Source organism: Mauremys mutica, chromosome 1, assembly GCF_020497125.1.
Source record: "Mauremys mutica isolate MM-2020 ecotype Southern chromosome 1, ASM2049712v1, whole genome shotgun sequence".
NCBI classification, from domain to species: Eukaryota; Metazoa; Chordata; order Testudines; family Geoemydidae; genus Mauremys; species Mauremys mutica.
In genome coordinates, this window is record NC_059072.1 from 93,088,590 (window position 1) to 93,112,589 (window position 24,000).

Below are 24,000 nucleotides of genomic sequence, written 5' to 3' on the forward strand. Positions count from 1 at the left end.
AGGGGACCTTCCACGCTACCCTCAGCTCCTGTCGGGTGTTATGGCACACAGTACTCGGGTTGCGTGGCCAGTGCGGATGTAGGAGGCAGCACCGCGACCAGTAGCAGGGTTGACGCTGAACGATGAGGCGTGCTGAGCGGTGCCTGTGGCATCGAGGACATGGCCCCCATCAGTGCCGGTGTCTGACGGGGCTGTGCCAGATCCTGTTGAGAAGGAGACACGCTCCTCTCAGATAGCGGAGCCGCCGGCGGAGGCATTTGTGCCAGAGCCACTGACGTTGAGGAGACCGACGCAGACCTGGAGCCTGGGCCATGCACCTGACCCTGGGCCTGATGGTAAGCCCAGGGGGTCCAGAACGGCCACTGGGAGGGCGGTTGCCATTGCTGTTGCCAAGGCGCCGGGTAAGGTCACTGACTTCTTTGTGAAGCCGATCTCCTGCTCCTTGATCTATTGGAGCGGTACGATTCCACCTCAGACTTCGAGGTTTCCGAGTACAAAGACCAAGGAGGGGCAGTACCCACTGTCGCCGGCGAGCGGTACCGCAAGTCCGGGGAACGGGGTGGTTGTTCTTTCTGCAGTGGAGCAGCGCGGGGCGGGGACTGAGGCGTCATTATAGCCGGCTTGCCCCTCGATTGGATCGGGGGGTCGGGCAGTCCCTGGCGGCTCTTCCCTCCGACGCACGGAGGCTTGTACCGGGAGACTTAACAAGTCTGAGGCCACCTCAAATGCCTCCAGCATCGATGGGAGGTGCATCCTTGCGGAAGTCTGGGGACCTTGACCGGTCTGGACTCGACTGTACCTCCACAGGGGCAGGAGTCGATGGAACTTTGGGAGGTGGCGCCTGAGGTGCGGCTTATCCCACCACACTTGTGGATGCCACCGGCCTTTTAGGGTCCTGGTGGGGTGATCGGCCCCATCACCGGCCTCTTCTTTTTCGCAGGCACCGGAAAGGGTGATTGGTGCCCCATAGAGGCCGATTTCCTATGTCCCGATTCTCTCCGGTGCCGGGACTTAGAATTCTTAGATTGGGCCTCCTCTCTAGCTAACGGTGCCGGAGCACTGCGCACCGAGGATGAGGCATTGGGCGCTCGGTCAACAGGCTCGGGGTCTGAGTGTGCCCTAAGGCCGCCTTCATCAGAAGCACTCTAAGTCTTTGCTCTCTGTCTTTGAGAGTCCTGGGATGGAACCCCTTGCAGATGCGGCACCGGTCTCTTTGGTAGCTCTCTCCGAGGCACCTCAAGCAGGAAGAGTGTGGGTCACTCTTCGGCATAAACTTCCCGCAGTCCACACAGTGTTTAAACCCTGGGGACCCAGGCATGCCCCAGGAAGGGGCAAGGGTTATGTTGGGAGGGGGACCCCCCAACTACTACTAACTTACAACTAATGCTAACTCTAAAACTATGAGAAAAAAAGAGAACTATATACATGAACAGAGACACTGCTAGGCTTGCTGCGAGAGCGAGCAAAGTTCCACCTAGTCGTCACCCGCAGTAAAAAGGAACTGAGGGGGTGGAGGGTCGGCGGGCCCCTATATAGGGCGCCATGGAGGCGCCACTCCAAGGGGCGCCCAGGTCGACCCTACGGACGCTGCTAAGGGAAAATCTTCCGGCTGGCGTGCACGCGGCACGCACACACCTGCTTGGAATGGACATGAACAACCAGTCGAAGAAGAACAATGTGTTAACCCTTGAGGGCTCAGCCGAGTGCTAGTTCATCATTTAGCAGCAAGGCATTCCCTGGGAAATATCCCACCCTCTTCCTCCACCACCTCAACCAAGCTTCACAATCATCATTGCTGTGTACAGTATTAAATTGTTTAAAACTTATACTGTGTGTGTGTGTGCGCGCACGCGTGTGTGTGTCTTTTGTCTGGCAAAAATTGTTTCCCTGGAACCTAACACCCCCTGCCCCCCAATTTACATTAATTCTTATGGGGAAATTAAACGAAACGATATTAAGCCAATAAAGTAGCATTTTTCAGGAACATAACTACAACGTTACGAGGAGTTACTGTATATATGGCTTGTTATACAAGCATGAAAAAAGTGTGTACACAAACACCCCTTAGTCGCCCATCAAATAAGAGTTACTCACTCTGAGAAGAATTTTGCAATGCAGTATTCACTTTTTTGCTTTTAATCCCCCCCCCCGCCAAACACTCTCACACTTTCCCCCTTAAAAATACACTGCATGTGCAGGCAGAAAGAATTTCCACAACATCCTAGATATGTGCAATCATATAACAGTCATTCTAATGTCAAAATTACCAAAATCATGTTTTTCAGAAGTTCAGCAGTACCTCATTCACTGGTGAATAATGGACATATTTCTAAGTAAACAGCTGAAAAGTCTAGTCATTTGGATTGAGGACAAAAAAGGTTTGACCAATTATTTTAAAAGATGAAAAAACCTTTTCATGATTGTATAACAAGTCTGTACCTATTTTGCTCTAGTTTTCAATAAATACATAAATAAATAAATAATCAATCAATCTTTGGGTTAAGACCAGGCATGTGAAGACTGAGCCCCAAAAATAATTCCCAGAAAGTTACAAACAAGTGAGAACAGGGAATTAAAATAAAGCAGCCTTCTCAGCCTTAAAATATAGCTTTTATTAGCCATAAAACTAGAATGACAACCAAAAGACTTGTTGCTGCAGTATACAAACTTCTGCCTATATAGCCATGATCTACAATATAGAGTTTTTGACTAAGGATAAACTGCAAGTTCATAATTCTGATATTACAGGAGAAGGGGATTTATCTTGGAAACTAGTTCCCTACTATGAAGTATTTGGGTGTAGGGCATGGGGAAAAGGTTCTGTTGAGAAAGAAAAAGCAACTAATTCACCTTGTTGAGAAGCCCAAATGTCATATCAATAATAAGATCAAAGCTGTTCATATACCTAATACTGTAAACTAAGATTCCGTCTTGCTTTTAGTAGTTTTTAGTCATTTGTAAGCACTTTTACTCAAACACCACCATCAGCACCTTCGAAACCATTTAGTGTCCCTTCTGGTCCTCACTGGGAGGGGATGCACTACATATGCAGGTGAACCACATACAAAAGTCAGATACTAAAATCTATAGCATCATTATAAAAATGGCTGATTACTGGCCTATACTCACTAGGTTTCATGGTATTTGGGGCGTTGGAGGGTGCATTCCCCCAGCCTGTTGTCGATGCTCCTGTATCATCTACTTCACCCCACCCGGGACTGGTTTCATTTGGCTCACCCCAGGCAGACGTACCATTATCTGGAGCAGGTGGTGTGCTTTTGCTCCAGACTGCACAAAGAAGAGAGTTTTCATTATGGACAGTTTACAAACTGTTCACTGACATTCAGCACAGCATCACCAAAAAACCTACTGCTTCCTCTTTTCTGGTGTACCTCATGCTATTAGAAAGCGTAAACTGGGATTACTCAGTTGCAAACACTACACCCAGGGCAGGGACCTGACTTCCTTTTCATTCCTAGAACTCAGAGAGGACCTTCACTTTAGAAATGCTATGAAAAACAATATTACTATGGTATCAAGTTAGATATGAAGCCTATCCCTGATGCTAACTTACTCAGATAATTTTTCCCATGATTAGTTATTAGTACCAGGCTGTACGGAAGTTTAACATACTGAAGAACAAGGATACATTTAAGTGTATATCAAAAAATAAATAATATCCTTTAAGGTATGTAATGGTCAGAAAAGTGACTATGTAAAAATGGTACCTTATCATTCTACTCTGTGTATTCTAACTCTTAGCTGCTTACGTTAGAAGCAAAAATAAATAAATAAATAAAAAATAAAAAATGACTTTTATTCTTGATGGCACAGAACAGCTATGGGAGAGCAGAACAGGTTATAATCTGGTTCATATATGATCTTGATTGTTAACTAAATTCTAAATGCAGAGCACAATCATGTTTTAAGTTGAATATGTGCAATTTCTCTGAAGACAACGGGGTTTTACAGAGATAAGTGAGGGCACAATTTGGCCTGGAATATCTTTTACTGGTAATGATGCAGAAATTAGTAAGAACATGTCTTGCCTTTCAGAGCTTAGGTGGAGTTTGCAGGCTAGGCAGCTAAAGAAAACATCTGTTTACTTGTAAAACTGAGCAATGTTCTGATGGAAGTCATTACAGGATAATAATGGTGACACTCAGTGGTTCCATTTTTACAGTCACTTTTCTGAACAGAACTGAACAAAACTGTTGATAAGCTATCAACATATGCACAAGCCAAATACTCAAATGAGAGTTAAATTTTGCTAATGGGATAAAAGTAGCTATAGATTTGGAAGTTGCACGTTCAACATTTGTTTAGACCAATGGTTTTCAGACTTTTGTATTGGTGACCCCTTTCACACAGCAAGCCTCTGAGTGTGCCCCCCCCCAAATTAAAAAACATATTTTTACATTTAACACTATTATAAATGCTGGACATGAAGTGGGGTTTGGGGATAGAGGCTGACAGCTCTCAACCCCCCACGTAATAATCTCATGAGCCCCGAGGGGTCACAACCCTCAGTTTGAGAACCCTTGGTTTAGACATTTAGTTTCATATACTCTACTGAAGAGAATGGTACCTGATGCTGTTGATTTGCTAGTCATTGGAGTAGGCAGGCTTTGTTCTCGTGGAGCCTGTCCCCCTTGCGAGTTCTTGTCCCACAGGTTCACATTCTTGTAGTTATAACTGCTAGGGTCTCCCCATGCTGAAGTGCCATCATCAATATCCATTTTCCGACTGATTGATTGTGGAGAAGGTTCTTCCCAGCCACTGGGTTCCTCATCCTTGGGGGCAGCTGGCTGTGGCCCACTGTTCCAGTTTGGATTTGGAGGTCGCCCATTACCTGGAGGTGGTGGACCCCAGGAGCCAGAAGCCTCCTGCTGCTGCTGGTGCTGCTTATTCCAGGAATTGGGCTGTCGACCATTCTCATTCCATGCTGGCGTTCTTTTACAATCATCCCATCCACCCTTTGAAGCGGCATTTGCATTTGCACCATTACCCCAAGTCCCAATCTCATTTTGCCCACCTTCACCCCAACCTGACACTGGTTTGTTTCCTGCACCTTCCCAATTACTGTTTTTTGTTTGGTCAACTTCTTCTCCCCAACCGTTCTTTCCTGAAGACCATCCTTGATTAGGTTGCCGTCCACCCCACCCTTGATCCTTGTTGGAATTGTCATTCCAAGAGGAAGGCTTTTCTTCTGGTCTTACTCCTCCCCAGCTAGAAGAATTGTTGTTCTTATAGTCATTCCACCCTCCTGTGTTTTTGGGGTCCTTCCACTCTGTGGGGGTTGAGAGCTCACCCCATCCAGACTTGTTTTGATTGCTTTGGCTGGGTGAATCTCCCCAGCCCCCTGAGTTCTTTGTCTGTGTGGCAGAGCTCTCCCACCCCTCAGTTCCTTTATCAGATTTCCCCTCGGGCCTTGGCATCTCTTCAATATCCCAAACTGTATCTTGCTTAATTTGAGTTTGGCCCCAGCCAGTGTTTGAAAGCACACGGGGGTCCAAATCAGTCCTGCTCAGCAAAGTCTGCAAGACTGCCTGGCAATCAGGATGAGTAGGCCTGTATGATCGGCGTCCAGAATTGTGACTGTCACTACTTCCTGCTTTGTGGTTGCTTCCAGTGCTTTGACCTCCAATCTCACTTCCTGTAGAGCTGGAAGATCTTCCCCAACAGGGAGCCTGGGAATTGCCTTGGTTTTCAGGAAGGGGGTGGCCCTTTTGATTGTCCCATGCTCCAGTGCTAGAATTTGGTTGGTTTGGACCACTCCATTCTCCAATCTTCAGTTCATCAGACCCAGACGGCTGTTTCCATTCTCCCTGAGAGACCCCAGATGTCAATTTGTTCCCTTCACCCCATTTGTTTTCATTTGAGTGCTGAGGGCCAAAGTTCCAAGACCCACCACCCATAGACCTGTTGTTGTTATCCCAAGAATCATTTCTTGACCCATTAGGTTTTTGAACAGAAACTCCTTTCCAGGAGTCCTCTCTATCCTTTCCATTGTTCCCATGGTTTCCAGAATTGCTTTGTCCAGCGGCTGTGTCAGTTCCAGAAGGCCCCCTAGATGTACCCCAAGATCCAACACTCCCAGTCTTTCTTTCTCCAGTGCTTTGTGAAGGGGCGTCAGTGCTTCTGGAGGGGTTCCCCAAGCCCATTTCAAAGGGCATTCCCTTATTCTCCATAGGGTTTGGCGAACTTAAGTTCAAGGAGTTAGTGTTTCCATTTTTTGGTCCATCAGTGTTATGTATTTGAGCCTGTTCTCTGCCAGAGACAACAAAGTTAACACCCGCGTTTTCCATCTTTGACTGCTGTTCCCTAGAGGTCTGACTTACTGTGCTAATCTGTGCATTGGCGTTACCATTATCAGACTCCAAAATCCCTTTCCTAGAATTGCCCTCTTGAACCAGTGCTGGCCAGGCAGATGGGTTGCTTTTTGGGTTAAAGTTGCTGAAGCCAGAACCAGGGCCTAGTCTGTCCTGCCCACTCAAGTTCCTCCAATTTCCTAGTCCATTGTTACTCTCTGCAGCAGGGTTGGAAGATTGAACAGATTTAGCTTTGGGGTCAGATTTCCAGGCCCCAAGATTACATTCCTTCCCAGCACTTCCAGACTGACACTGGCTTCCTTTTCCTTTGTTACTAGTGGTGCTTCCTGGCAGAGTGCTCTTCTCTGAGCCAGGGTTCGAGGCACTGTTGTTATCGGTGGTATTTTCGGAAGAAGACTCAGCGTCTTTGCTGGCAATACAAGGCCACTCTTCCATGTCAGACCCGTCTACAATCACCTTGTCCCAGACGTGAGTTGGGTTGGCGTTGGTGCCGTTGTTGGAGGCGGCTCCAGAACCCCAAGTGGAATTTGCATAATTTGAAGCAGCAGCACCTCCAATTGTTGAATCTAAAAAGATGAAGGTCATTACTATTGGTTACTATTTATAAGTTGTTTAAAGATTGCATTTCCAGACAACATCAATTATTGTTTTAATTTATAAACTTTGTTTTTCAAAGACTTATGAACTCAGCCAATTACAGCAGAATATTACACTGGAAAATGGCATATGAGCTACTCTTAATAAAACATTCAATATTCCAGAAAAAAAAATCCTCACACTCAATTCAATTTTGTAGGCACTTAAAACCTCACTGAGGACTTGTTCCTTTTGCTAACAGCCCTGTTATTCAACTTCAAGCAGTAATTTTAAAAAAAATACAAAGGCCACTGCTGATGCAAATTCAGATTTTTTTTTTAAGGCTCTCTCTAAAATTATGGTGAACTGGTCAAAATTCAGCACTGACAAAATAATATTGAAAATGTAAGTGCAAGTTGTAACATAATGCAACTTATACTGGCTTGGCATTCAGTGGCTTTGCCAACCAAGTGTAACTTACACAGAGAAGGGAAGAAAGGAAAGTGTTTCAGAAAAAGCACCTAACAGAAGGATATAATATTTAACAAGTCCTCCCTCCATTCCCTCACTTTATCAAACAGTCTAAGTTGATATTCTTGCTACATACTCCTTTCTTCCCCTAAGTGTGCATATTACACTAATTTTGCAAAGACACTGAATGCCAAACCAGTGCAAGGTTATACTACATTGACACACACACATGCATTGAATATAGCCCAGAGACATCCATGGAATTTGCATGGGTTTACATCAGCTATAAATCCGATCTACTATAATATTAGACAGTCAATTCTGCCTTCATGATTATCACATGTACACAGATGTGTTACTGATAGTACCATAGTGGTCTGGCAGCACTCCTCCACCATCCTCCTTGCACTGCCTTATTGATATTATCAGACTAATCCTTAAGGAGAACAAGTATGGGCATTAAATTGGGGACATGTTCTCTCTGTTTGGAGGTGCTTGCCATTTTTCTGTCCAATTCTAACTGCAGAGCCTTCAAGATGCACTGCTAAAAATGTTCCCAGGATGAGTGTATTCTCCATCTCCCTATGTTCATTTCTTCTGTAGTGAGCCCCAGTACCACTGTGGTATCTGGTAATCTTACTTCTCCAGTAGAGCTAATATGGTGGGGAAAGTAGTTCACAACAATATTTGTGTCAATATCCTGAACAACAGGTCTGCACATACACTGCTACCACACCATCAGCACTGGCTAGTGTCATGTGAAGTTAAGTCACACCCATCTAAAAACATCATACTTCTAATACTAATATACATACACACACACACACAGGACCTTTGTTTTAACTGTATATCAAAAGTGACAAAATGGGAACATTCAGTTACTAATGTTTTTATTAAAAACAAACAGAACTGTTAGTACAAGTTCCCTGCTTTTTCAGTTCACTAGCTGAACTGATGATCTCTCTCTCAGCTGACCTCCAGAACCTCAGTGAAGAAGAGTTGCTCATCTGTAAATGAAGCTCTTTGACTCTCAGACCTTGAGACCAACTCAAGAGAATAATGCTGCATGCAAAGGTATGGTTTCTGCTCCCAGGAACAGCTCTACAACATGAATAATTTCCCTTGCATCTACCTGAATGTGTTCTAACATCATCCAGGACCGGAGTGCCTGCTAATCCACAGTATGTGTTTTGCTGCATTTTGACAAATGTTGAAAGGAAACTGACTCTCCCCATACATGCCAATCCCTACAAATAGTCTTGGGGATTTACAGGAGGGTTTTGTCCTACTAAGACTATAGCTGAAGGCCCGCTTCTAAGCTGACCTTCCCTGATAACAAATATTATGTGGAGAGGATAAGCAAGTTTCTCATCTGACTGAGATGAAAATCAATTACTATTTTATAGATTAATTTGAAATGAAATGTAAAGCTGTACCACTTTTATCCTTACATAAGAGTGCATAAAGAACATCAGTAATTAATGCTTGGAGTTCAAAAACTCTCCTGGCTGATGATGTTGCCTCAAGATACAGTCTTCAAGGAGTGACAACAGAATACTCTCCCAGAGGCTTAAATCAAGAACCCATCAGCTTGGGTAGTACTACACTGTATTCCCAAAAAGGTGGGACAGCATTAAAACATCCCTTCAAAAGCATCTTGTACTGGAACATGAAAGTCTGAGATGCATATTCTAAAGCTCTGCCTATACTACTAATTTTATTTACCAAAAACTTCCACTGTTGCTGCCATTGTTTTAGCTACCTGGTGTGACAACATTGGAGCCTCAGTATATGGACTGCTTACTGACTCCAGCAGCTGTTTTCTGCACTGTATTTACTGAATTTGCTCAGTGCAAATCTAGTCAACTGATTAGATTAGATTGTGGTACTAAAAACAGCTGCCAGAGCTAGAGAATAGTCTACACTAGGGTTCTCATCTTTGCTAACACCAGAGCAGATGACTTGGTGTTAATAAGGGTGGTTATTTTTTGTAAACAAAATACACAGTCCTGATTTCTTGAGACATTGAGGACTAAAATGTCTAACAGGTATTGCTACAGGTGTATTTCTTTATGCTGCCATTTATAGTCTCTGCCATGCAGCAGCATGGGATTTGCTGTTGAAGGTTTCTGACTTTTCAGTAATATCTCCAGCAATTTCTGTAAGAAGACTTGATCTAGGATAACAGATGTATGATCCACCTTACTAGCTGCAGGGACACTGGTGAAGTATTTAACATTTCTTTTCTGAATCTTCACTTATCACCAACAAGAGGCAAAAAGGTGGCCTCACTTCTACATCTAGGAACTCCATGTGATAAAAATCTCTGGCCCAGGTCAGGGTTATCAGCAAAAAATTCAAGCTTTATCCTGTGTGATTTTCTTACTTATCCTGGGGATCACTGGTACTGTACAAATAACATTTGCTTCCAGGACAATGTTGTTAAATAAGAAGGTATCTGTCAACAAAAGACCATTGCCCTCCTCTGGTGGAAAAATGAAGATTTTGAGTGTTGGAAACAGATCTATCGGCAGAAGAGGACTTGACAATGAAATCTTTTAATGCCCATTCTTGTTGAAGCTTGCTTTTTCTGTTTATTTCATCCACAAATGTATTATCCTTGCCCAGAAGATGGATTGCCACACACGTGATGAGTTGGTGGATGCACCCATTTCCAAAGATGGACCACTCCTCAGCACTGAAGATTTCACCAAACCCTTCCTTGGCAATCTGCTGAGCATAACATAGGTGTCCACCTTCACCATCACCACATTACCTTCCTTTGAATATAGGGGAGAAATTTTGAATGAAGGCTGAATTACTCTTAGCAATCAGTGCACGTGTGTGTCACTTGGTCTCTAAAAGTTTCAGATTATCAATTGGCTCAGATTTGGGTCTCCCCCTGCCTTGTAAATATTCCTCAGTAAGACCTTTGGTGATTTGAAAGGGATACCTTTTGCAAATACTGTGCGAGTTAGTCCACCATACAAAAAGAGACAGACATCCTGAGGGATAATTAACAGTGTTAAAATTGCAAATAGACTTATGAGGATAGATGAAACCATCAGCCCCAAGTAGCTTCAGGAAAATAAATACTGGGTTTTGAGACTCAGATTATACTGATTGTACAAAATCCAAAGACAGCCCACAGTACTTCAAATAGTCAGTTCTTCTCATAGTAATAGCTGTATAGCCAATGAATAGGAATCTATGCCTGAAGCATCACAGGCAGCTTCTAGAGAATGCTTTGCTACTATAAGCCCCGCTCTATGACTACATCTTTCATCTCCTTCTTCAGATTCTCAGGAAGATGTTCCAACAATGGAACAAGCATATTCCACATTATAAAGTCATACTAGCCCAAAAAGCTTTGTAGTTTGCCAGTCTGATCTGTAAAGTCACTTCTGATTGAGATTATCCATCTTCCTGGCATTAAGCTTATGATATTTTCTTGGCTCTATTTTTTCTTTTTACATAAACCATCAAAAATAAGGAGATTGGGTATTGGAAAAAAAGAATCAAACCCTTGAACAGGGACCTGGTATAACTAGTCTGCCTGCGAAGACAATGGTGGGACAGAAACTTGTATTATCCTCCTCATCTTCAGAGAATCCATAAGGGCCCCTTCTTTGAAAGACATGACATCACTCTGACAGGTTAGGTTGGTTCTGGGATACCAAATAACTTGTGACCCATTTCTTGAACTATGGAGACCTCAGTCTATATTGCTTCCACAATCCTGGTGAACAGATCTGGATGGATTTAAAAGAGTGGTATACTTTGGAGGATAGATGATGCTGTCTTTTCTTCTTCCCTTGACCTCCCAATATTAAGGAAGGTGCCCTTGTTGCTTCAGCTGAAGCTGTTGTTTGCTTCTTAGACTCACCCAAGAAGGGAAGTCTCTCAAATGGAGTCTGCTTTTTCCCCAATAACATAACCTTAAAAAAGGAATTACTTAAGTCAGCTTGACTCTTCATATGGCCTGGAAGCTTATAAAAGAGCTTCTTCCATCATCAACTGTAGTCAAGACACTTGGTCCTGAGACAAAAAAAAAATGAAGTCAGAAACAGTAGGGGCATATATCCCATCCCTCACTTCAGCATTTAATATACTGGGTACAGAAATCCGTCATAGTCCTCTTGTCCCAAAAGAAGGGCAAATCCTAAAAACCAACCTTTTATTCTGGAATCTAATATCACAACAGGAAAAACAAATAAAGATTAGGAAGACCGGTTCCCACAAATTACTTAAACCCTGCAAATCAAATTTATTTTACAGAAAACAACTAAAAAGCTTCCTAACACACAATTTGTAAGAAACTAGGTCCCACCTTGGGAGGAACAATCAAGAAGAATGGTCACCAGACAGTCTGGGACGAGAAGGAGTTCTAACTACTACTTCACCGAGACTAGAAATGGACCACGCCTGCTATGATTCACTTCAGCTAATATCTACAGAACTGATATATTTGGTCTTTAGTTTTATGCTGACTAGAACTTAAGCACTGCTGTTGTAACTATCCTTAGCTGAGCCAGAAAAGACAGAGGCAAAAAACTGCCCGCAGCAGGAAGAGAGGTGGATTGCAACAAAGATCCTAATGAGCCTCCTGGAGACTGCTGCACCATCAGCTAGCTAAGGAACAACTGTTACTCCAAGTTGGTGATCCACCACACTGTATTCCCAAACCCCGTAGTGCTCTTACATGTGTTTTAGCATGTAATATCACAATACCCAAGGACAAAAACCTGGATGAAGGAGGATTTCTTTATGCAATACAAACTACAACAAAATAGAAGCCCTGTACAAAATGGAAAGACTACAATTCCTAGGATAAATACCTTATATTTCAGCTCATAAGTTTGGGGGTGGGGGATTTCTATTTGATCCTAGCTTACATAGTAGCACCCAATTAGAGAGGTGCATTATTGTGTGTTGAAAAGAGGGTAGGACATACCCTTTCTATCAAGGATCAGGTACTGGCTGGTGTCAGAAGCAGGGAGAGACTATTGGACTAGATTGAACATTGCTCTGTTCCAGTATGGCAATTCTGATGACAATGTTTTGGGTGTTTGTTTTTTTTAAACTATCAATACTCTAAAAATGTTAAAAATCAGCAGCGCTAGGGAACATAAAGGTAAAGTAAAATAACTTTTCTAAAAGTTAGAAGTTTTAATACATATAACACATTTGTGAACAATTTTACTTGATCCTTCTTCAGCTAAGCCTTCCTTACCTGTTGCAGTCCCACTGTCGCTCTGCAGCAGTGCTCCTGTCACTGGTTGTGCGTTGTTTGGGTTTGCTCCAGGTGCTGAAGAGGGAGGAAGCCCTGCCCCACCCCCAAGTAGCATACAGGATGGAGGAGGGGGCTGCCCACGTTTCAGTAACACTTTGTGGTCCTGCTGGCAACGGAATCGCGGCGGCACCTCCCGAGGCATGTAGCGGGCGGCGCTTGGCGGTTGTCCGTTCGGCACTGCCACCCTTTTGGCATTGTTGCCACCATTGACTGGTGGCGATGGAGAGCTGCCAATTGGGCTGGCGGCCACTGGCTGGCTTGAACTTGGTTTCGTCACTTCGGGCACTGGAACACAAGAGGAAGGAAAATTATAACTTTATAAGATACAAAACCTAACAAATGGATATAAGAACACACTGAAATTGAACCACTCTCAGAATACTGTGCAAATTCAACCTCATCAAGGAACTATAGTCAAGTTAAGCAGAAGCCACGTATTTGTTTGTCGTCACCAGTGATTTAGACATCATGGGTGAAATCACCGATTGAAGTTTTAAATTTAAGTCAATGATTATTACAAATTTTGTAATTTTTTCCTATTTCTTAATCTTTGGTTCACTTAGGGGCACTGTTGTGTGCTGCCATATGGAAAATCTGAATTTAGGTCCCAAGCTTTTACCTTGCTCATTAAGGCTATGTTGTTACTACAAAAAAAAAAAAAAATAAAAACAGGTGGGTGTTTTGTTTTGTACAGTGAGGAGACAGCTCATCCCTGTTAGCTATCTTGCTATAAAATCCTAGTGGAGACCAGAATGTGTAATTTTTACTGCACTGTAGGCAGGTGAGGTCAATCACTGGTGGGGGCCATAGCACTGACAGCACCTCATTACATCAAGGTAAAGAATACCTGATATTTATCTCCATGAGGATTTTACAGCGAGATAGCTAACCCACATTTGTTTTAACAGTGAGATCGCGAAACAAACAAAAACATCATTTTGGGCAGGGAAAATATAGCCTAAGCCAGGAAGTATGCACAGCTGCTAGAGGAAGGAAATGCCTTCTTTCATTTTGGAACAACCCTCTCTGCCTGACCCAGGAATGCTGTTTACAAACTCTATAATGAGATCTAGCCAAAATGGGCTTGTATTTAAGGGCCTCTCTGAGGACCTTTGGAGTAGAGGTGAAGCAATAAGAGGGGGAAAATGAGGGAATCCTAGGGGAGCTTGTGCCTTAACAAAACTATCTTCATCTACTTGGGAGATTCCAGAAACAGTACATCTACACTCCTACATTCTCGACGTTTCTAGAAATGAAGCCAAGTAAACTCGCACATTAAGCAGTTCGGAAAGAAGGGTAGAATTTGTTATATCCTAACCAGGTTGCTAGAAGTCAAAACATTTCACAAAGACATGCTCAGACTCCAAAACCAAGGACACATTTTAGAGCTGTAACTACTCCAGTCTCTCTTGTGGACTGAAGTAACAGTAGCATTAGAAGGGGCTATTCTCCCAAACATCACATTACTGATGTTATTCACCTTTTAAATATAAGCTGAGACTTTTTTTTTAGGAAAGCGGTAGAATATCACAAGAAAAGGAATTCCTCTAGAACAACAGAATGTGTTATATCCCATTTTTATCTTTGTAAACAGCTGGTGATGGGTTTTCTGACTTTCCTATGCAAGTTTCATTGTCCAAAAATTATTAGGATTTTTTTTTAATTTAAGCCAAATTATTATTTGTCCTTTGCTGCCTCTTTTTAGTCAGTTTCCTCCACTACTTTCACAATGCTGGGATGCAAATTAGGTTCAAGTATATTTTAAATCTGGTGAGCAAGTTATGATGCTTATCTACCATCTTTCTGTCTCCATTTGACATTCAAGTCTCGAAGCTTTAACATCTCTTAATTCAACTCAAGCAGAGTAGAATGTTTTGCACTCATTTTGGTGTTCCCTCACGAAAAACTACTCTCTCTCTCGCTCCCATTCTATGCATCTACTCTGTGTTAGTTGGTGGCTGCACTTCTGAAAAGCTGAACTTTTTTAGGGATTTCAACGTTAGTCTAATTCATGAGAGATCATCACAGCTAAAATATTATTTTATTCAAAAAGGCCTTCTTTTCTTCAAACATTTTGAAGGCTGACTGAAAATGTTCCTATATATTCTCTTCTTGACCACTGCAGCAGTTATTTCTGCTTATTACTCATGCAGAAATGCCTCATCATGCGACATGACAGTCTCACTCGCTTATCCAAGAATTTTAGTCAAGGACAAAGAGGCCTGTTCTGAGCTTGCACAAAACTATGCTCTATAGATTTAAACAAATTAAATCTCTTACCTTTGGTTTTTTGATCTGTGACCTGCAAATTAAAAACAAGGAAGTTAATAAAAGCAAGAAAAAACAGCTGCTCTACAATGCAGCCTTCATTTATTACTACAAGACCAGCCTCCCTCAGTTTAAAAATCAGCGGAAAAATCAAAAGCTGAAGTACCCTGCTCAAAAAAATATGTAAAGAAAGTTTTCAAGAGGACCAAGGGCTATTTATCATCACCTCTGTGACATATTTGGTCCAAATAAACATAAATAAGAGGAAGAAGTTACTTCATTTATGATAATTTGTAAGATATGTTTCCACTGTAGCATTTTAAAGCACAAATATGTATTCACTCAAAATATGGCTTTTTAATATCATTAGAAGAAACCCTTACCATAACCAACTGCAAAGCATAATGAAAAGAAACCTAAAGAATGTCATAGACAGCCCCATAAGCGAGTACTGTTACAGTGACATCTCATGCTGCCTACAGGGACAACTTTAGTGAAGAGCACCAACCCATCTCTTTGCTGTCTTTCCCGTCACCTTTCTCCCCTGCCATTTTCTTTTCCCAGGAGAAGACAACTTCAACCTTATTATCACGATCACAAATGGGAATCTGCAATACCTCCAGCACCATCAGATTTCAAAATCCTGTGAATACAACAGGCTCTCTATAACTGACCACCTGAATTGAACCATCATACCAGTCAACCCCTTCCCACCCCCCATTTTTGCTTTTGCTGTACTTTTAAATTCTTTTAGCAGTATAGATTTCCAGCTACAGTAGAACCGAATATGCCACTGGTATGTTCTCTGGAATTCTTTGTATTGTGGCATGTTTTGAACTTGTTAGTCATGAGCTCCTCTACACAATAAGGGAAAACCCCAAGATCATCATGTGTCAGGCTTTGTGTTACCTCTTCTTAAAAGAAATTGCTGAACCAGTCCCTAATTCTGGATAGTACAGTCACAACATAGAATAATAGAAGTACTACAAGTAAAAGGCAATTTATTGTCTACACCAACCTAGCCAGATTTTGTACAGTAAAGAATAATAAAAAAGAAACACAAACCACTCAATTGCCGCTGGCAGCGTTCCACTTTGGAAAGATGCTCTTCGGGGTATGTGAAACAGAACATACCCCAAAATATAAAATGCCATCCCTCCCCCCAGGCTCAATAAACTTCACTCATAATTATATAAGCCCAAAGTCTCACTACATGACAGGCAGCAAAATTATATTGCTTTTCATAACAAATCAGATTTTTGTTTTACTGTTTTGTTTTTTAGAGATTTCAACATTAGCCTAATTCATGAGAGATGACAGTAAAATATTACACACACGTGTGAAAGTATGTTCTGTTTCAACAACACAGCTAAAATTCCCCATCCCCGCATTTCTCTATGCCCCGAACTCCCTTCCTGCACCCCTTTTTAAAACAGGGAAATAATTATGACATTTTTACACAAAGAAAGCCAAAAGAAAAACACAATCCATGAAGGCCATGTTGTAGTGCTGCCAGGTTTACTATATTTAACCTGGGAGACAGTAAGTCTCCCTGTAATAGACTTACCATATATACTCGTTCATAGGCCAAATTTTTTTTAGTAAAAAAGGGAAGTACCAGAGAAGATGGTCAGCTTATGAACTGGTATAGAGAGGGAGAGGGAGCAAGGAGAGGCAGCACAGCCAGCAGAGACAGAAGGGAAGAGGCGGGGCCAGAGTCTCTCCCCTTCTGGCCATGCTGCTCTCCCCCCAGCCTCCAAAGTAGCTGCAGCTCTGGGGCTGGCAGACTGTAGCCCTGCCCACCAGAGCAGGCTGTGGCCACACCGCTGGAGCACGCTGCGGCCGTGCTGCCCGGCCCAACTTGCTGGAACATGCTGCGGCCACGCTGCCCGGTCTGGCCCTACACAGCCGCGCTGTCCAGCCTGCTGGAGCAGCTCCAGCCAGGTCAGAGACATCCTCCACTGGCCCTCCCCAGATAAGGTGGGAAGGGATGGGATGGGGAGAGTTTGGGGTTCTGGGAGAGTGTGGGGGTTCTGGGCTAGGGGTGGGGTCATGTGGGGGTGGTGGTCACAGGGGTTACTCCCCTAACTCCCAGTGTCTCCCCCCAAAAAGATTTCCCCACCAGTTGCTGCCCCGGCCCGTCAGGGAAAGCAGTTGTCACGCCTGGACACTTTATTTACTTAGGTTTACCTCCGTGCCTGCGGACGCTCGAGGTAAACAAACCATCTCAGCCCACCAGCGGCTTATCCTGATGACCCAGGAGCCAAAGTTTGCTGACCCCTGAATTATAGGGTCGGCTTATGAACGGGTTATACAAATTTTCCATTTTTACTTATCCATCTTGGGGAGGTCGGCTTATAAACGAACCGGCTTATGATCGAGTATATATGGTAATCTAGAAAAGAGACAGTTATTCATAGAATCATAGAAATTTAGGGCTGGAAGGGACCTCGAAAGGGTCATCAGCTCCCGACTGCTGTGCCGAGGCAGGACCAAGTATACCTAGACCATCCTCATCCAACCTGTTTTTAAAAGCCACCAATGATTTCCACACTCTCCACTGGAAGCCTATTCCAGAACTTAACTATACTTTTAGTTACAAAGTTTTCCCCCAATACCTAACCTAAATCTTCCTTGCTGCAAATTAAGCCCATTACTTCTAGCGTCTGCACCAAACCCTACATTGCATCCTTCATCCCAATGAGAGATTCTGTCCTTATGACTTTTCAAAATTTTAGCAAAGAAGTCTGAAGAGATTTGTCACTGCACCATAGATCGCAATGAACTATCTACCTGTGGGAAACTTGGATCGTGAGCACTAAGAGGGGCTATGTTGAAGAAAGGGAAGAAGCGACCTCAATTTAACAATACTGGACAATCTAGTGACAAGCGTGAAAGACACAAGGCTAGAAAAAAAGCCCCCTCAATAGTTTTGATTGGAAACCAAACATTTTGTTATGCAGAGTTGCACATGTGACTTGTTTGTAGATTACCTTCTCTCATATGCCGTGAGAAAGATGCATCATTGGCAAGAAAAAAAATGGTTATTCACCTTCTCGTAACTGTTGTTCTTCGAGATGTGTTGTTCATGTTGATTCCAATTAGGTGTGTGCATGTGCACAATGTCCAGAAGATTTTTCCCTTAGCAGCATCCATTGGGTCAGCCTGGGCGCCCTCTGGAGTTGCGCTTTCATGGTGCCTAATACATAGCCCTGCCGACCCGCCACCCCTTCAATTCCTTCTTGCCGGCTACTCCGACAGAGGGGTAGGATGGTGGGTACTGGAATGGACATGAACAACACATCTCGAAGAACAACAGTTACAAGAAGATGAGTAACCGTTTTTTCTTCTTCGAGTGCTTGTTCATGTCGATTCCAATCAGGTGACTCCCAATTAGGAGGTGCGGTCGCAGCTGTCCACTGACTGAAGTACTGCTCTACTAAAGGCCGCATCATCTCTGGCCTGCCAAGTAATTGCATAGTGCACGATGAAAGTGTGTACTGGATGACCACGTCGCTGCCCTGCAGATTTCCTGGGTGGGACTTGAGCCAGGAAAGCTGTTGATGAAGCTTGCACCCTTGTAGAGTGCACCGTTATCGGGGACACTTGGATTCCTGCTAGATTGTAGCACTTGATAATGCATGCCACAATCCATGATGAAATGTGCTGTGCTGAAACAGGCTGGCCCTTCATCCTGTCCACTACTGTGACAAAGAGCTGTACCAACTTCCTGAACGGTTTTGTCCTCTCGTTGCAAAAGGCCAGCGCTTTGCGGCCATCGAGAGTGTGTAGCCTCTGCTCCCTGCTACTCACATGAGGCTTTGGGTAGAAAACCAGGAAGGAAAATGTCCTGGTTGATGTGGAACTGCGATACCACCTTCAGGAGGAAGGCTGGACGGGGCCCGAGCTGAACCTTGTCCTTAAAAAACACAGTGTAGGGCGGCTTAGACGTTAGAGCCCTAAACTCAGACACCCTCCGGGCTGAAGTTATTGCCACCAGGAACGCAACCTTGTAGAAAAGGTAGAGCAGGGAGCACGTTACTAGAGGTGCTCCATGAGCCTAGAGAGGACCAAATTAAGGTTCCTGGTTGGCGGACGTGCGGGTACAACCTATCGAGCCCTTCAGGAAGCGACCGACCAGGAGGTTAGCGAAAACAGATTGGCTCTGTACCCTGGATGGAAAACCGAGATGGCAGCCAGGTGTACTCTTATAGAAGACAAGGAGAGACCTTCCTGATTTAGGTGGAAAAGGTAATCCAAGATCTGGGGCATTGAGGCTAGTGCCGGGGGAAAGTCACGCTGAGCTGACCAAATTGAAAATCTCTTCCACTTGCCCAGGTATGTAGCCCTAGTGGAGGGTTTCCTACTGCCCAAGAGAACCTATCTGACTTGTTCTGAACAGGAGAGCTCGAACGGATTCAGACATGGAGCCTCCAGGCTGTGAGATGCAGCGACTGCAGGTTCAGGTGCTGGAGCCGCCCGTGATCCTGCATGAGAAGGTCCGGGAAGAGCGGCAAGGTAATTGGGGCTCCCACTGACATGTCTAGGAGAGACGTCTACCGATGCTGACGGGGCCAGGCTGGTGCTACGAGAATGACCCGAGCCCTGTCTCTGCAGATCTTGAGCAGGACCTTGTGGACGAGTGGTATGGGTGGGAAGGCATACAGAAGCGGTCCCCCACAATGGAGGAGGAACAGATCCGCTGTGGAGCCCGGACTGTGATTCTGGAAGTAGCAGAACTGCTGACACTTCCTGTTGCGTCACGTGACGAAGAGGTCGATCGGGGACAACCCCACGTCTGGAAGAGCAAAGATGCAACGTCTGGGCGAAGGGACCACTCGTGGCTGTGAAAAGTCCTGCTGAGGCGGTCCGCCAGCTCGTTCTGGACCCCTGGAAGGTATGATGCCTGCAGATCGACTGAGTGCTCTATACAAAAGTCCCATAACCTGAGGGCTTCCTGGCACAGGAGAGAGGAGCGTGCACCCCCGTTTGTTGATAAAGAACATCGCGGTTGTATTGTCAGTCATGACCGATATGCATCGATCTGCTAGATATGGGTGGAATGACTGACAAGCTAGGAGTACTGCCCTGAGATTCCTGACATTGATATGAAGACAAGAGATCTGTCTGTGCCCAGAGGCCCTGAGTCCTGTGGTCCACCAGATGGGCTCCCCACCCCAAATCTGACGTGTCTGTCATTAGCGTTAGGGATCGTTGTGGGGCAGTGAAGGGAACTCCTGAGCATACCTGCTGAACGTCCGTCCACCACAGGAGCGAATCAAGGATAGGGCAAGGCAGGGTCATGATCCTGTCCAAGCTGTCCTTGGCTGGTCTGTACACTGATGCAAGCCACAACTGAAGTGGTCGAAGCCTAAGTCTGGCATACCAAACCACATACGTGCAGGCTGCCATGTGGCCGAGCAGTTTGAGACAATTTCTCGCGGTGGTGGTAGGGAACTGCCTGAGTCCCTGGATCATGGCGTCGAGGGCTTGGAATCTCGCCTGCGGGAGGAATGCTCTGGCTTGGGTTGAGTCCAGAACCGCCCCCATGAACTCTAACCTCTGGGCCAGGGACAGTCAATTTCACCTCGTTCAGTAGCAGGCCCAGATTCTCAAAGGTGGCTCTGGTGCCCAGTTTTGGGCCCCACACTACAAGAAGGATGTGGAAAAATTGGAAAGAGTCCAGCAGAGGGCAACAAAAATAATTAGGGGGCTGGAGCACATCACTTATGAGGAGAGGCTGAGGGAACTGGGATTGTTTAGCCTGAAGAAGAGAAGAATGAGGGGGGGATTTGATAGCTGCTTTCAACTCCCAGAAAGGGGATTCCAAAGAGGATGGATCTAGACTGTTCTCAGTGGTAACAGAAGACAGAACAAGGAGTAATGGTCTCAAGTTGCAGTGGGGGAGGTTTAGGTTGGATATTAGGAAAAACTTTTTCACTAGAGGGTGGTGAAGCACTGGAATGGGTTACCTAGAGAGGTCGTGGAATCTCCTTCCTTAGAGATTTTTAAGGTCAAGCTTGACAAAGCCCTAGCTGGGATGATTTAGTTGGGAATTGGTCCTGCTTTGAGCAGGGGGTTGGACTAGATGACCTCCTGAGGTCCCTTCTAACCCTGATATTCTATGATTCTATGAATGCCACCTGAGCTTCCACTTGACCCATGGATCGGCCTTTGACCAGCCAGTCGTCGAGGTATGGGACACCTGTACCGGATGTCTCAGCAGAAAGGCGGCGACGACGACTGCCACGCACTTGGGGAAGACTCAAGGTGCCGCTGACAGGCTGAAAGTGAGGACAGTAAATTGGTAATAGGAACCATTGACCACAAACTTGAGGAATTTTCTGTGGTTGTGCGCGACTGCTATGTGAAAATACACGTCCTTCAAGTCGAGGGCAGCATACCAGTCTGCTGGATCCAGAGAAGGGATAATGGAGGTCAGGGAGACCATGCGGAACCTGAGTTTCTTCACAAACTTGTTGAGGTTGAGCAGGTCCAGGATAGGCATGGAGCCATCTTTGGCCTTTGGTATTAGGAAATAGAGGGAACAGAAACCCTTGCCCCTGTGCTCCAGTGGAACCTCCTCCACTGCCCCCAGTGCTAGAAGCAAGTGCACCTTCTGAATGAGAAGTTGCTCATGAGAAGGGTCCCTGAAGAGGGACGGGGAAGGGGGGTGGAAGGGCAGGAGGGCACAGAACTGGATGGAGTATCCCTTCTCTACCGTGCGAAGCACGCAGCGGTCCAAAGTTATACGGGACCATGCATGGTAAAAAGGGAAGAGTCAGGAGGAAAAGGTAAGGCGGGGTAGATCCAGTCTTTGGTCTGGTGCGCTGTCCTTGACCACACCCTCAAAAGGCCGGTTTAGGGCCAGAGGACGGTTTGGACTGGCCTTGATTAGTGGAGGGATGTTGCCTTCTCCTACCGCTCCGTTTCCTCCTCCTAGAATTGTCCTGGCGGTTCTGCTGCTGGAACCTTTGAGGAGGTTGTGGGCGGAAGTGTCTCTGCTATGTGGCAGGGATATGCAAGCCCAAGGATCTGAGGGTGGCTTGGGAATCTTTTAGGCTGCGGAGCCATTTGTCTGTCCTCTCTGAAAACAGAATCTTACCCTCAAATGGGAGGTCTTGAATTGTTTGTTGGACTTCGTAGGGTAACCCTGAGACTTGCAACCAGGCCCCCCGCCGCATAGCCACCCGTCTCCATGACTCTTACGGCAACATCCACAGCATCTAAAGCTGCCTGCAATGAAGCACGGGAGACTAATTTCCCTTCTTCCACCAAGGGGGTGAACTCTGACAGACAGTCCGAAGGGATGAGCTCCGTGAACTTCGCCACTGAAGCGCAGGTGTTATAAGAGTACCTGCTCACAATGGCCTGCTGCTTAGCAATATGGGAGTTGCAAACCACCAGTGGAGTAGATTTTTCTACCCCTGAGGTCCAAGCGTTTAGCATCTCTATCCTTTGGGGAAGGACCTTGGAAACCTCATCTCTCCTGCTGGTTAGCCGCGTCAACAACCAGCGAGTCTGGAGGTGGATGGGAGTAGAGATGATCAAAGCCTCTGGAGGGGACAAAATACTGCCACTCATTACGTTTGGCAGTGGGTGGCAGGGATGCCGGCGTCGCCGTAAGGTCTTGGTGGTGTCCACCACCGTCTTTATGAGGGGTAACGTGTGAAGGCCCCGAGGGTGCTAGGATGTCCACCATGGGATCTGTGTCCTCTATGACCTTCTCAGCCTTGATGCCCAGACCTTGGGCAGCCCTGCGTAGCAACTGCTATAGGACTCTGTTATCCGCTAATGCTGGAGCTATGGTTGTCCCTGCCAATGCTTCATCTGGTGACGAGCGGGAGGAAGCATGTGCCAGTAGTGGAAGCTCCCTACCATCTGCCCTGGATGGATCACGTGACTCCTGGGGCAGCGTTGGAGGAGATGGTGCCGATGATGGTGCTGGGACCATAGGCGTCGCAGCCAACATGGGCATCAGTGTCTCCAGAGGGAGCTGCTTCGGCACATTCACAGGAGCCGCCGGGGTTGGGGGGCCTGGTGCCAACATCAGCACCGGGGTCGTACATGCCTGCATCGAGGTAGTGAAGGCCGGTGCCAAAGTCGGATCTGAGCACAGTGCCTGAGTTGACGACGGTGCCGGAGGCAAAGGCGTCGGGACCATAGACACCGGGGGCGGATGCACTGCGGAAGGCAGCATGAAAGTTGCAGAGGCCACTGAAGACGTCACTGAGCGTGGGCCCTGGTGATAAGCCCAGGGAGTCCAGAAGGGCCACTGAGGCGGGTTCTGCCACTGCGGAGGCCATGGCTGCTGCTCCCTTCTGTCTCTGCCCGACCTTGCTCTACAGCTTCTGTTCCTACTCGAGCGATAGGAGTCAGGCTCCGACTCTGAGGTCTCAGACACTGAAGACCATGGAGGAGCCGATCCTCCGTGCCTCGAACATCGAGAGCTCAGGGAGCGGGAAGGCTCTCTGTTGGAGCATGTAGGCACCGATAGACAAGGCGAAGTGGAGTGCCTCAACATAGCCGGCTTTCCCTTAGAATGCACTGGAGGACAGGGCTCCGCCAGCACTGAGGGTTCCCCCCTGGCAGGCGAGAACAGTGCCGTCAGGTGGAGGAGATCTCTAGCAGCCTGGTACGCTTCTGGAGTGGACGGGAGCTGAAGCTGCTGTGTAGGCGCTGGTGATCGAGGTGGGGCTGCACTCAACAGCCTCACCTGGACAGGAGTCGACACGGCCCCAGAAGGAGACGCCAAGGAGTGGCCCGCCTGGGGTCGCACTTCTCAAGGCTTAGCCTGAGGAAAACTGTCGTCGGGCTTTTTCTTCTTTTGAGGCATTGGTGAGTGGGAGTGGTGCCTACCATCAGATGGGTCCCATGAAGAGCCGCGGCGGTGCCGAGCATCCCTGGAGGAGTCCTTCCTTGGCGCCGAAGTTGCCAACGGCGCTGGGGCACTCCATGTTGAGGACGCCGCCGTAGGGGTCGGGTCTCTCGAGCCCAGGTCGGAGTGGGGGCATAAGCCTGCCTCCATGAGGATCACCTTCAGCCGCTGTTCCCTTTCTT

General features: G+C 45.9%; 1 protein-coding gene across 10 annotated transcripts in view; it reads right to left on the minus strand.

The window, feature by feature from the left end:
* The window catches only part of TNRC6B (trinucleotide repeat containing adaptor 6B), a 240,152-nt gene that overhangs the window by 54,502 nt on the left and 161,650 nt on the right, over window positions 1-24,000 (minus strand). For all 10 annotated transcript variants that reach the window (XM_044985398.1, XM_044985465.1, XM_044985413.1 and 7 more), the window contains 4 exons: window positions 14,953-14,974; window positions 12,613-12,957; window positions 4,589-6,898; window positions 3,130-3,288 (listed from right to left, as the gene is read on the minus strand). In XM_044985398.1, coding sequence (XP_044841333.1) covers window positions 3,130-3,288; window positions 4,589-6,898; window positions 12,613-12,957; window positions 14,953-14,974 — 2,836 coding nt within the window. The remainder of the gene's footprint in view (window positions 1-3,129; window positions 3,289-4,588; window positions 6,899-12,612; window positions 12,958-14,952; window positions 14,975-24,000) is intronic.